This window comes from Dendrobates tinctorius, unplaced genomic scaffold (genome assembly GCF_039654945.1).
Source record: "Dendrobates tinctorius isolate UK_male_01 unplaced genomic scaffold, ASM3965494v1 ptg000120l, whole genome shotgun sequence".
NCBI lineage: Eukaryota > Metazoa > Chordata > Amphibia > Anura > Dendrobatidae > Dendrobates > Dendrobates tinctorius.
The window spans coordinates 18,083,576-18,096,474 of record NW_027361788.1 but is presented as its reverse complement, the minus strand read 5'-3'; the positions used below and the strand labels follow the sequence as shown (position 1 = coordinate 18,096,474).

Here is a 12,899-nt window from a genome sequence, read left to right as displayed (position 1 = left end):
CACCCTACTGCTGGCTGCCAGTGAACCAGTTCTTGCTTAGTGTCCGTAGGAGGCACACAGGTCTGGTCTTCAGACCATTTATTAACTTTATTCTTTTTCATAGAATCATAGAGTTGGAAGGGACCTCCTGGGCCATCTGGTCCAACCCCCCTTTTTCATATGGATGACAGGGGCAACAGAACTTTTCAAGGCTCCGATTTCCCCAAAACCAACAACAGGCGAGCACATGCGAGAGTCCCTCCACGTACCCTTTCCTGCAACGTGGGAAGCCTGAGCGGATTCAAGGGCGACTGTTCCGTCGAAGGGGACCGAACTCCACGCACCGACAGACGGACGGACGAACACATGGAGTGTCGCCTTCATATACCCCCCGCCGCAGCCAGGCCTATGCCAGACAACCAGCCTGTTCCCATCCTAAAGGATTGACCCCAGAGGCCCCATCTATGGCGTCCGAGCAGCCCCCACTGCATCACCACTGTTAAAGCGGTTGATGCAAGAAGGCAGACGGTTCCTCTCCACCTCCCTGTCATAGGAATCGCGGCTAGAGAGTGCCCTACACCGTCCAAGCAATGCCGCAGCTCACCTCAGCAACTGGCGACTGTGTAAGGAGTCCAAAACCCATGCCTCATCCCCCACCGACAACTCCTGGCTCTGGAATTCCATAGGACTCGATACCCCGGTTCCGATAACACCTGCAGGATCCGGTAAGATTCGGGGTTGTGGCAGGAGGGCCTGGTAGCGGCATTAGGTAGGTCACGCTACCAGCGGGGACCGGAGAGGATTATAGAGGCTCCGCGGCAAAAATTTATTTCCTCAGACCTCCGTGTGCGCGCCGGACTGAGCCAAAAATTTAGCCCCCGGCTTTTCAATAGCGTAGGCCGCATCTCGGAAAGCTCAGCCTCCCCCTTCGTCGGTTCCGTTTGGAACGAGAAGCGCTCATCAAGCTCTCGGCGGCCATTTTATTCTATCGGCCGTATCCTCACAAAATCCGCCTCCATGCGTCGCCAGCCCACACCTCGTATTCGGCGCTTCTCGTTTGTAACGAGAAGTGCTCATCAAGCTCTCGGCGGTCATATTTCTGGAGACTCTCGCCGCCTAAACTTGTCGAGGGACTACGGATGCAGCTCCTGCCCTGGAAACCGGGCCCTGGGAGGATAGGCACCTGGCTTACTCAGCAAAGCTTTATTAATGCTTGCCTGCCTCAAGCTCCCCAGCCTTCTCAGCCTGGCCGCTGTCGTCCTGACTGTGGTCCTCTTCCCCGCCGCGGTCGTCTCCATAAAACTACAGATCCGGTACAGCGCAGAGGTCCAAGGTAAAGGAGTCTCTGTCTCTGCAGTATCTCTGCATTTTTTCCCCATAGCAAGGATGGCTGTCTTTCCTTCCTGCCCTTCCCTTATCCAGTGACTTTTCCGCTGACCAGAGTCCAGCCACCTCTGACCGCGGGCTATTGCGACCAGCCTGTCTGTTACCACCAGGCGCAGAATTATTAGTTCCGCACAATCTCCAATGCAGTCTAGGGCCCTCCACCGCTACAGTACTGACTTAGCGGAGAACCTTTTTTTCAGAGCTTCTGCACTGGGGTAAAGCCTGGACGGCGCCCTATACACTGTGTTCCAAATTATTATGCAAAAAATATTTCCTCATATTTTCTCTAAATTACCTATATGAATTGCAGTCATTGTTATTTTCCAGCCATCTAATATTCTAGTATAATTGCAATGTTTTTGAACAAACTGCCTATGAAAACAGTATAATTTTAAAAATAAGAAACACTCAAAATGCATGTTCCAAATTATGCACAGCAGAGTTTACAACCTTTTTACTTTTATTTTGAACCAAAAAAATGGTCAATTGTGAAATTATAAGCATTATCAGCTTATTACAAAATGAAATCAAACAGTTTTCAAGTCAAAACTTTATTCTAGGTGATGTTACATTAGCACATAGGACCCCTTGTTCGAAAGAAGCTTCTGAACTCTCTCGTCCATTGAATTTGTCAGTTTTTGGATGTTTGTGCTTCAATTGCTTTGCATGTTGACAGAATACCCTCCCAGAGCTGTTGCTTAGATGTGAACTGCCTCCCGCCATCATAGACACTCCTTTTGATGATGCTCCAGAGGTTCTCAATGGGGTTGAGGTCAGGGGAAGATGGTGGACACACCATAAGTTTGTCCTCTTTTATGCCCATAGCAGCCAGAGATGCAGATGTGTTATTTGCAGCATGAGACGGTGCATTATGCATAAAAATGATCTTGCTGCGGAAAGCACGGTTCTTCCTCTTGAACCATGGGAGGAAGTGCCGTTTTAGAAACTCCACATAGATTATGGAGTTCATCTTTACCCCTTCAGGGATCCTAAAGGGGCCGACAATCTCTCTCCCCATGATTCCAGCCCAAAACATTACTCCACCTTCTGCTTGTTGGCGCCTTAGCCGTGTTTTCATGGGGTGTCTATCAACCAGCCATCCTCCACTCCATCCATCTGGACCATCGAGCGTTGCACGGCACTCATCTGTAAACAAAACAGTTTGGAAGTCCGTCTTCATGTATCGTTTGGCCCACTGGAGCCGTTTCTGCTTGTGTGCAGTGGATAGAGGTGGTCGACAGGATGACTTACGCACAGCTGCAAACCTCTGAAGGACCCTGCATCTTGTTGTTCGGGGGACGTTGGAGGCACCAGCAGCTTCAAATCTTGTCTGCTGCTATGACAAGGCATTTTTGCAGCTGCTCTTTTAACCTGACGCAATTGCCTGTTGGAAAGAGTCCTCAATTTTTCCTTATCAGCACGCACACGTGTGTGCTGGGAATCAGCTACATACATCTTGATTGTGCGACGATAATGATGAAGTGTCTTAGCAATGTTGATTGTAGTCATGCCTTGACCTAAATACTCCACAATTTGTTGCTTCTCAGCAGCCGACACATCCTTTTTCTTTCCCATTTTGGCAAAAAATGTAGGCTGCTTAATAATGTGGAACAGCCTTCTTAAGTAGTCTTGCCTTTATTTGGACACACCTGCCAAACTAATTTGCACAGGTATCTGCAATTGCTTTCAGTGATATAAAGAGCCCTGATACACATCACCATCAATGAGTTTAAATGACAAACAAAAAAATTCTAACCTTATCACTCCTAAACTCTTTTTGCATAATAATTTGGAACACAGTGTATATATCTAAATATATTAGTCCTTTACATGAGATCTGCTACTGACCCATACATGCCTATCCCTAAAGCATTCAGAATGGATAGTGGCCTCTGGGATAGAGTACTTGCCTCGGCAGCACATACCATTTCTAGTGTATGATACACTGCACAGGAATAGCACGCAGCGTTCCTCTAGACAGTAGAGCTGTTGACCCAGTGGTTATGTTACTGGTTTATGGCAAATACTTGAGTTAAAGCCCTCGGTTCAAGCCTCTCATGAGCCCTGTGACTCAGCCACCACTGAGTCCAACATACCTAGTCCCCCTAAGTGGGCTTCGTCACTGTTGCAATCCATGGCTTCTCTGGCCAAAGAGATTTTACACTTCTGTGACGCCTCTGCGGATCCTAGCGTTTGCAAGATCGCCAAGGGTGGATTCTTTCCTACATAGCTGTCGGCTTGCAGGGGCCGCAAGGCATCGAGAAACGTACAGGCGTCTAGATATCGGATTCGTAGTATTTACCCGATCATTCAAGTGTTTTTCCGCTCCAGTGAGTTTATTCTCTCGCTCCACAGGTTTGCTGCTTATGTTGGGCATAAACCAGATCCTCTGGACCAGAGTTCTGGAAGATACAGAATTTGTTTCCTAAGGAAGTCAACCAGACACTGGTGGTTGACAAGGACTCCGGTCCTGTACCGGATCACTCAGCATCCTATTATGCCCTGAAGGGGCGTTTATCATTCATCCAGAGATTCATGTTATAGTCAACTGGCTCAGGAATCGATGGGTCACATAACTCACTGTGAAAGGCCTCTGGAAGGGAGGCCTCCCCCTTGAGCAGAACCTCCCGTCGTAGCCCACCAGCACTTTGACTGGTATCTAGGACCCTTTTATCCTGGCCGGATAGATAATCAATTAACAGCCCTCGGTCCGTCAGATGGAGTATCTGTGGCTCAGTCCTGTAGACCACGGAACAGCGCTCTTCCCTCTTTGAATATGGATAGCTGCGTTGCGCTATCAGCCATACCATCTCCATCAGAAGGGCATTAGGGATCAGAGAATAGGAAAGAGGACTGCGCCCAACAGGGTCCCTAACCTTTTCCTTACTGTAGGCCCAAGCAGCAATTTAAGGATCCTCCTATAGAAGTTTGGATCTGTGGGACGTAGGTCTCTGACATTTCCCGCTCAATGATTCTTAGCGTTATTCTCTGGTACCGCCAATATAGACGGCGCCTATGTCGGGGCCCTCAGACTTTTTCAGCTGTTCGCATCGAGCGGGCATGAGACTGGGCTCTTCTGGATACAGGATTGTTTGTTTTCCCTTACGTCCTCCAAAAATTTAGGCGCCAGGACAAGTCTTCTTTCTGGTTCATGGACCCACCCGTCAAGATGGCATCGTTGGGCCGTTTTTCTATAAGCTCGTCAAGCAGTTTGGGCTAGAAAACCTTTCCTGTCCTTCTCGCGGGTCTGATAGCCCTCAGGAGAGGTCATTGAGATCCTTCTCTCAAAACAAAGAAAAATCTTTTCTAGCCAATGACTAGTGGCTGACTGCTGACGCCAGCATCCCTGGTGAGACAACAGTCTCTCTTGCCATCTCCCCCTTTTCTTCAGAGACGCAGGTCAGCCTGGGAGTCAAGTCTTCAGGAGATGTTCTAGTAATCAGAGCATACCCGTTAGCCCGGCAGCAGTTCCATTATCTTCTTCCGGGTCTCCCCATCCGAATTCATAGTATTACGCCAAAGTTACGGTGTAATACATGCTTTAGATGGGTACCCGCAGCGGAACGGCCTTGCGCAACGTAGGCCCCCCATCCTACAATGGACAGACGTATCTCTCGGTTTTTCCGTGCCTTTAGTTTTTTGTCTTTCTTCATGTCTGTCGGTCATCAGAAAGGCTAAGGTAAGGGGGTTGTTTCTTTCCAGTAATCCCAGTTGCATTCCCTTATTCCCTTATATCGAGAACGTGGTGCATGGAGTTTTCTACTGGTCGTTGCCACCATCTTCAGGCGTCTATCAGATATGCTTCACTGTTCTCCGAATGGTCACCGGAACACGGGTCTGGTGTTTATCTGGTTCGGCTCTGGTAACCTGAGCTCTAGCTTCGTTTTTTTCCTCCGGCGTTTCCTCCACATGATGGTGCTTCGAGGGCTTAGGTCGCACCAGTGTCGGACTGAGGTGTCAAGGGCCCACCAGTAACATTGACTTTGGGGGCCCACTTTTCACCTGCATACAAATACTTCATGAGCCTCATTCACAAATGTACCTATATCTCTATATAATAAGAAACTGGGTAGTTTGGTTATTGAATGAGATGCTGTTTTTTTCTGTACAGAAGAATCAAATGAATTATGACAAGTACTGCCCATACAGTAAGCATTGGGGGGGGGTCTAGATTGGCACATTGGATTCCCCTGTTCACCTGTGGGCCAGTCTGAGCCCTGGGTCGCACCTATCAAAGGACAGAGTTTGGCTCTATTTGAGCAAAAAATTGATCCTAAGATGTATGTTAGAAGCCCGGGATGTTAAATCGGGCCTGGGTGTGCTTTATCAGACGACTTTCCAGTTGTCACAGGATGCCTAGTTAGGAGTTCTGTCTTAGAAGGTCGACTTTCTTGTCGGAACCGACAGCTCTATGCTGGTGAGCTTTTTTGGTTATTCTCCTTTTCTGCCAGAAGACGACGGTAACCAGACCGCCGTTTCATCTTCCTATCTTGGTGATGAATTCTTCTTTGCGCCTTTTGGGCTAGGCACTCATACATCGGGTGCATAAACCTATGCACACCCTGCATGCCTAAGGGCTCTCAAGACGTATGTTTCTGTAGTCAGCTCCCTCCTGTAGGCCACTTCAGAGCCACAATAGCTAGGGAAATCCTATTGGCTACTCAGGAGTAATTCATGCCAGAAGAGTGTCCATCCCGGTAGGGTTTATGGCTTTTCAGCGCATGGTCTGAGACACCCGCTCTGCATGCACCAACGGCTCTCAGAAAGTATGTCCTGAGGTCGACTGTCTCCTGAAGACCACTTCAGGGCCACAATAACCAAGGAAATTTGCTTGGCTATTCCAAAGTTATACCACATCAAAAGCATGCCCATCCCAGCAGGGGATGAGGCATATTGGGACAGATTCTATGTAGTTTGATGTCTGCCTTCTGAGTCATCCGGATTTTGCATGCAGACAGAACATGTTCACAGGGCTACAAGGCTGTGATTTAGTTCTGCCTGTACGCATCTTCGAAGCAACAGTCACACTCACTTCCGCGAGCACGGGCCTTCACAGATGTAATCTGCAAGAGACGGTAGTACATCTTTCTGTTATATTGTTCCCCACCCATGGACTGGTTTGGGACGTCCCATGGTCTGTGTCCCCCAATGAGGCGAAGGAGAAATAGGGATTTTTGTGTACTCACCGTAAAATCCTATTCTCCGAGACGCTCATTGGGGGACACAGCACCCACCCTGAGTGGTCTATCGAAGTCTGCTTGTACCCGTCACTCAATGTGGTGCTCACTAATGCTATGTGAATGATCGTACTCTGATATAATGTTAATTATCTCCTACTGCTTTTGCACCAAACTGGTTCACTGGGAGCCAGCAGGAGGGTGTATACTGCGGAGGAGCTAGCTTTTTTGTCTCAACTTAGTGTCAGCCTCCTAGTGGCAGCAGCATAAACAGCCATGGTCTGTGTCCCCCAATAAGCGTCTCGGAGAAAAGGATTTTACGGTGAGTACACAAAAATCCCTATTTTTTTGCGTGCTGAGCTGATGTTTTTAATTAAACCATTTTGGTGCAGATGCGATCTTTTTGATCGCCTGTTATTGCATTTTAACACAATGTCGTGTCGACAAAGAAAAAAACCCCGTAATTCTGGTGTTTTGACTTTTTTCTCGCTACGCCATTTAACGATCAGGTTAATATTTTTTTACTGATAGATTGGGCGATTCTGAATGCGGCGATACCAAATGTGTTTTTTTATTGTTTTACTTTGAAAGAGGCGAAAGGGGTGATTTGACCTTTTATATTTTTAAAAACTTTTTTTTTTTTTCCCCCCCCCCACTTTTGGCATGCTTCAAGGACTAGAAACTGCAATAACCTGATCGGCTCTGCTACATACAGGCGATGATCAGATCACCTGTATGTAGCAGATTTGCTGGCTGGCTCTGAGCTCTGATTGGGCAGCGCTCATAGCAATCCGGTACCGACAACCACAGGGGTCTCCAGGAGACCTCTGGTTGTCATGACAACCCATCGGTGACGATGAGCGGATTTCCGTAAGTGCATGTTAAATGCTGATGTCAGCGTTTGACAGCGGCATTTAACGGGTTCATAGCCGCGAGTGGATCGCGATTCCACCCGCAGCTGCTCAAAATAGCTGATGTGTCGGGAAAGATGTGGGCTCACCCCGCTGGAACCCACAATAAAAAAAAAAAAAAAAAAAAAAAAAAAAAAAAGAAAGGCGGCCAGTCTACTTCCATAACTACTTACCATGATTGGAGATGATGCCATTTTCACCGTGGTTGGGAGTGTACTGGCAGCAGAAGACATGGCGACAGATTTGACCATGGTGGTCCCAGCAGGCATGCTCAGCATTGTTGGCGCAGAGGAAGGAGGGATCTTCTGTGTAGCAGCAGCTGCTGCAGCGAGAGCCGCCATGCCACTCATGGGTTGGCTTCCACCGATAGTCTAGAAAGGACAAACATTCCCAAAACAGGTCAAAGCAAAATTATGATTAAAATCCTTAAAATCCTAAAACTGCAATAGAGTGCAAACACTTACAGTCCCTTGTGCACTTTGGGCGGGGACCACCATCCGCACGCCAGGAGGAAGAGAGGTGACCGTTACCGGCGTTTTCCCAATTTGTGTTGCGGGACGAACAGTAACGAGCGGCGTATTCATTGTTTGCTGGGGTGCACCAACCTTTAAAACAGCTGGAACAGCTGAAAGAAAACACTTGTTACATAAGCTAAGGTTTTGTCCGTGGCTCTTATGTGCCAATTAATATCAGTACAGAGAAAGAATTTACCTTGAGGACGTGGCGCAGCAGAAACAGCAATTGGGCTCCCGGGAATTGTGGGCAAGACCTGTATTGTGGCTGTGGTAGGAGGCACAGAGGCAGGCTGAGGAACCAGGGTAATGCCAGTGTGAGCTACAGGCTGGACTGCCATTGGTGCAGCGGCAGCAGGAGCTGGACTCTTGGGCGGATTCACTGGCACAGACGGAACTTGATTGGCCGGCGACATTGCTGCAGCGGCAGCCGGGATGTCATATTTCTGAAGTTGCAGCAGATAGCTGTCTGCTGTCGTTACACTACCCCAGCTGACTTCCAGAGAGTTAGTATTTGCTCTAACTAACTGAACGCGAGCAGGCGCTGGAGGTTTTTCTGTGAAAGACAAAGTTGCGTTTTAGCTTGAGTAGAATGACAAATTAAGCTTAAAGGGAACCTGATAGGTGATAAATACTACCCACGGCTTTTAACGCGCATTGACCGAACCACTTATGCAAAGTGTTACTAATAGTGATGAGCGAATGTGCTCGGAGAAGGAGTTATTCCAGCATGCTTGTGTGCTATCCGAGTGTCTTCTGCGTGCTCAAAGAATATGCTTGAGTCCCCACGCTTGCATGTCTCACGGCTGTTTAACAGGCACAACAAATGCATGGACTGCCTAACAGGCAATCCATGCATGTGTTGCAGCTGTCGAACAGCTGTGAGATGCAGCCGTGGGTACTGAACATATTGTTCGAGCACGTCGAACACACACGTTAGCAGTCAAGCATGCTCGAATAACCTTATCCGAGCATGCTTGCTGATCACTAGTTACTAGCATAACCTTTGTATGTATCCCTACAGCTGCCAAAGCAGAGATCAGACGATTGTAAGGTTTGCATCATAAAAAAAACAAAACCACGGTTCTTAAAAGAGTCAAGCTGAGATAAGTAGAAACTGCGGATAACCACTCTAAAGAATAAGATAAAGGGTTGTTCCATCTTCATAAATGGATATTATCTGGTAGTGCTTGTACAAACAAGAATTTTCACAATTTACTCAAATATTTGTAACCGTTCATGGAATATCAAACTTTAGTTTACAACTTGAAGCCTAGGTGACCGACCACCGCTGGTCTCTAGCTTGCAAACGCTGCTCTGAAGCTGGCCAGGTTTAAGAGGAAATCGCGCGGGGCGTGCTCCAACGCACGGGCCAGCTTCAAAACAGTGCTTGCAAGCTCAAATTAAATTAAGTTTCAAATAGAATTAAATGGCAAAACTTTTTTTTAAGTACAAGCACTATCCAACAATGCTTATTTATGAAGATGGAAATAATCCTTTAAATATCCATCCAAGATAGGGGAAAACTTCATAAATCATTAGATCCCTGAGAGATCCGGTGAGCGAGGCTTTGAAACCTGTCTTGAATGGAGTGGAGAACTGTATGCTCCAAATGCGCTACATACATACCTCGTACAGTGGTCAGCTATTTCTGGCAGTCCCACAGAGTTATTGTCCAGGACCCGACTCAGTTACTGGTTGCACCATATATGTTTAAGGATAATGCCCATAAAGATCCCCATATACCTTTTCTGCAAAGTTTTATAAATTTCTACTTCGCTTCCTGACCCCTGGCACCAGATCTGCTGTCACAGCCATAACTCACTATTCAGATTCCATTGCTTCTTCTTCTGACTACATTTCCCCATCATCCCCTGTGCTTGGTTGCAAGCCAGCCATGAACACAGACCTGTAACTCCACCTAATCAATGCTCATTTCTCCTTCAGTGTCACACACAATCACCTTTTGTATGGACACTGTTACAGGGAATAGAAGTAATGCACAAAGCACCAGAACAGCAGCCCTGGTAATAAAGATTGTCCCCTACTCCTCCTCAAGCAGAGATAGATTAGATGGGCAGAAATATGAATGTATTCATACTGTTCTAGATACAAAAAGGGAGGAGTATGGGTCTACAGCACAATATACACGAACAGTGAGCGCTCTGGTGAATAGAGCCCCACCCACCCACAAGACAATCCATGTCCACTCATCAGATTTCAAAGCCCCAAACATGACAATCTCCTGACTTCCTATGCTGTCATGACCACAAAAGGCACTCAGGCTACAGCAGGATATGACAAAGCAAGGTATTTAGCATAGCGATTATCTGTGTCAGTTAGTTCCCATGAAAGTTGTAAAGCAGTTGCCAACCCCTTTACAGGGAATCTGTCACCCCTTTTTTGAGATATCATATAATGATATCGTGTCACATAAGGATTCTCTTAGTGCTTTTGCTTCCCCCTGACCCCGCACCTTTCATGCATAAATACCGTGTTTATATCGGTTCAGATGTATGTAAACTGCCGCTGTCCGGTCCACTGGGCGGGGCTTATTCACCTGCTCCCCCCTCCCTGTCTTGCTCTACGCATTTCTTCTTGTGTAGAGCAAGACAGGGAGGGTGGGAGCAGGTGAATAAGCCCCGCCCAGCGGACCGGACAGCGGCAGTTTACATACATCTGAACCGATATAAAAAAGGTATTTATGCATGAAAGGTGCGGGGTCAGGGGGAAGCAGAAGTACTAAGAGAATCCTTATGTGACACACAATTGAATTATATCATTATATGATATCTCAAAAAAGGGGTGACAGATTCCCTTTAATCCAGCATTGGTCAAGAATAAGCACCTGTAATTCAATCAAGACAGGGCTCTACAGGTCTTGGGACCACTGAGTCTTAGCAGTCATGACCTCTGCTCAGCGTACAGCAAGTTAGCCACTTATGCTAAGGATAATACACCTTTTTCTGATATCACAAATAAAAGTAATACCTTATTTTTCGGACTATAAAATGCTCCGGGTTATATGACGCACCCCAAATTTCGAGAAAAAGGAATTTTTTTTAATAAAATGGTGGTGCGTCTTATAATCTTGGGATTTTTCAGATTATAAGACACTTCCCCCCCCCCCCCCCCCCCCCCAAATTTGGAGGGGAAATGGGGATGCGTTTTATAATGCGTATATACCTTACCGGTACCGTTGTCGCAGGCTGGGATGAGGGGTTGTCCAGCGGTGTCGTCGGTGCTGCGAGGCTTTGTCGACATTTTGTGAAAGGCCAGAGCCCCAGCAGTTCCCTGGTTTCCTGTGCAGTGGACTCCGGGAAAATGGTCGCTGGGGTCTGCACATGCGCAGATGAAGATCTCGGCACTAAGATCTCAGCGCTAAGATCTCAATCTCAGTGCTGAGATCTCATTTCCTGAGATCTTGGTGCCGAAATTTCCATCTGCGCATGCGCCGCCCCCAGCGGCCATTTTCCCGGAGTCCACTACACAGGAAACCATGGTACTGCCAGGGCTCTGGCCTGTCACAAAATGTCGGCAGAGCCCCGGCAGCACCGGAGACACCGCAACAGCACTGTCTGACACCCCCCGCAGCACCGCCGGACAACCCCTCATCCCAGCCTGTGGCAACGGTACCGGTAAGGTATATACGCATTATAAAACGCATCCCCATTTTCCCCCCAAATTTGGGGGGGGGAGAGTGTGTCTCATAATCCGAAAAATACGGTATGTTTCCCCCCCCTTACTAAAAAAGGACCCATACTAGGCCATCTGTACCACTAGTTGCAGTAGTAAAATTATCTTGACCAACTCCCCACAAAAAAAAAAAAAGCATTACATCTACTCTACACATGCTTTTGTTTTAATACAAACAGAAGTATTTTTTTATATTTTTTTAAACCAATTTTATTGATTTTCTTACATAAAATATACAAATTATAGAATAAAAAGGATAAGTATTAGCATACAAAAATATATCAAACGTCGTAATAGTTATCAAGGAATGTCAATACATTCACATAATCCTTCCAATTTGCCTTTTTCACCTCCTCCTCATATATTCTTCCTTCCTGTTTTCCTCCTCCCATCCTTCAACAGTTTCTTATGTCTTAAATCCAAACTTACTTAACAACCCTATCCCTTCCCCCCTCCCCATGCGACTCGGCCTCTGAACCTCCCCCTATAATTTCAGCTTACCTAGGGATCCTAACAGATCTTCCTTCATATACCATTCTGTAGATACAAATGTTATCATTATTTGCCTTATTTCTTCTCCTGAGGATATACGACTTGTGAACTTTCTCCATTTACTGAAAAAAATTTCTGTCGATCTTTCCTTGCTCCTCTCCACCACCACTTTCTCCAGCATGAGCGTTTTTTTTTTTCAGCTGGCTTATCACCTCTTCTCTCAAGGGAATTTCTCTCACCAACCATTTCTGGAGAATTGCCCTTTTACTTATGACTATATCGTGGAAGAGAAATGGTATTGTACCCCCTCCTTTGTCCTCTCCCTCCTGATTATCATAATGGAATAGCCAAGCCATTGGTTCCAGCTCCATGTTTCTATTCCAGCTTGTTCGAACCAACCCCTGAACTTGATTCCAAAATCCATCAATTTTTCCACACTGCCAAATACCATGGTATAAGTCCGTTCTTTCCGTATCACATTTCGGACATTTCACCAATTTGTCTTGTTGTCTAATATTCTAAAAATTGAAACCATATATGGCCCTATGTAGAAGTCTGTATTGAGTGTCTCTCCAGATTTCGTTTACTATCTTCTTCCTCATCTCCATCCACCATTTCAAGATTTTTTTCTTCCCCTTTTTGGTCTCCCAACTGCTTAGAACATCCCTCTAAAATTTTCCCTGGTATGTTGGGAACTAATGCTTCTCGCAAGTCCCTATAGAGACCCGAAATGGTAATCTCATGAA

The 12,899-nt window shown here is 46.6% G+C and overlaps 1 protein-coding gene across 3 annotated transcripts in view; it reads right to left on the bottom strand.

The window, feature by feature from the left end:
- HCFC1 (host cell factor C1) overlaps positions 1 to 12,899 on the bottom strand; it is a 53,820-nt gene that overhangs the window by 27,867 nt on the left and 13,054 nt on the right. For all 3 annotated transcript variants that reach the window (XM_073590808.1, XM_073590809.1, XM_073590807.1), the window contains exons 8-10: positions 8,165 to 8,521; positions 7,918 to 8,078; positions 7,627 to 7,824 (exon numbers count right to left, since the gene is read on the bottom strand). In XM_073590808.1, the coding sequence (XP_073446909.1) occupies positions 7,627 to 7,824; positions 7,918 to 8,078; positions 8,165 to 8,521 (716 nt within the window). The remainder of the gene's footprint in view (positions 1 to 7,626; positions 7,825 to 7,917; positions 8,079 to 8,164; positions 8,522 to 12,899) is intronic.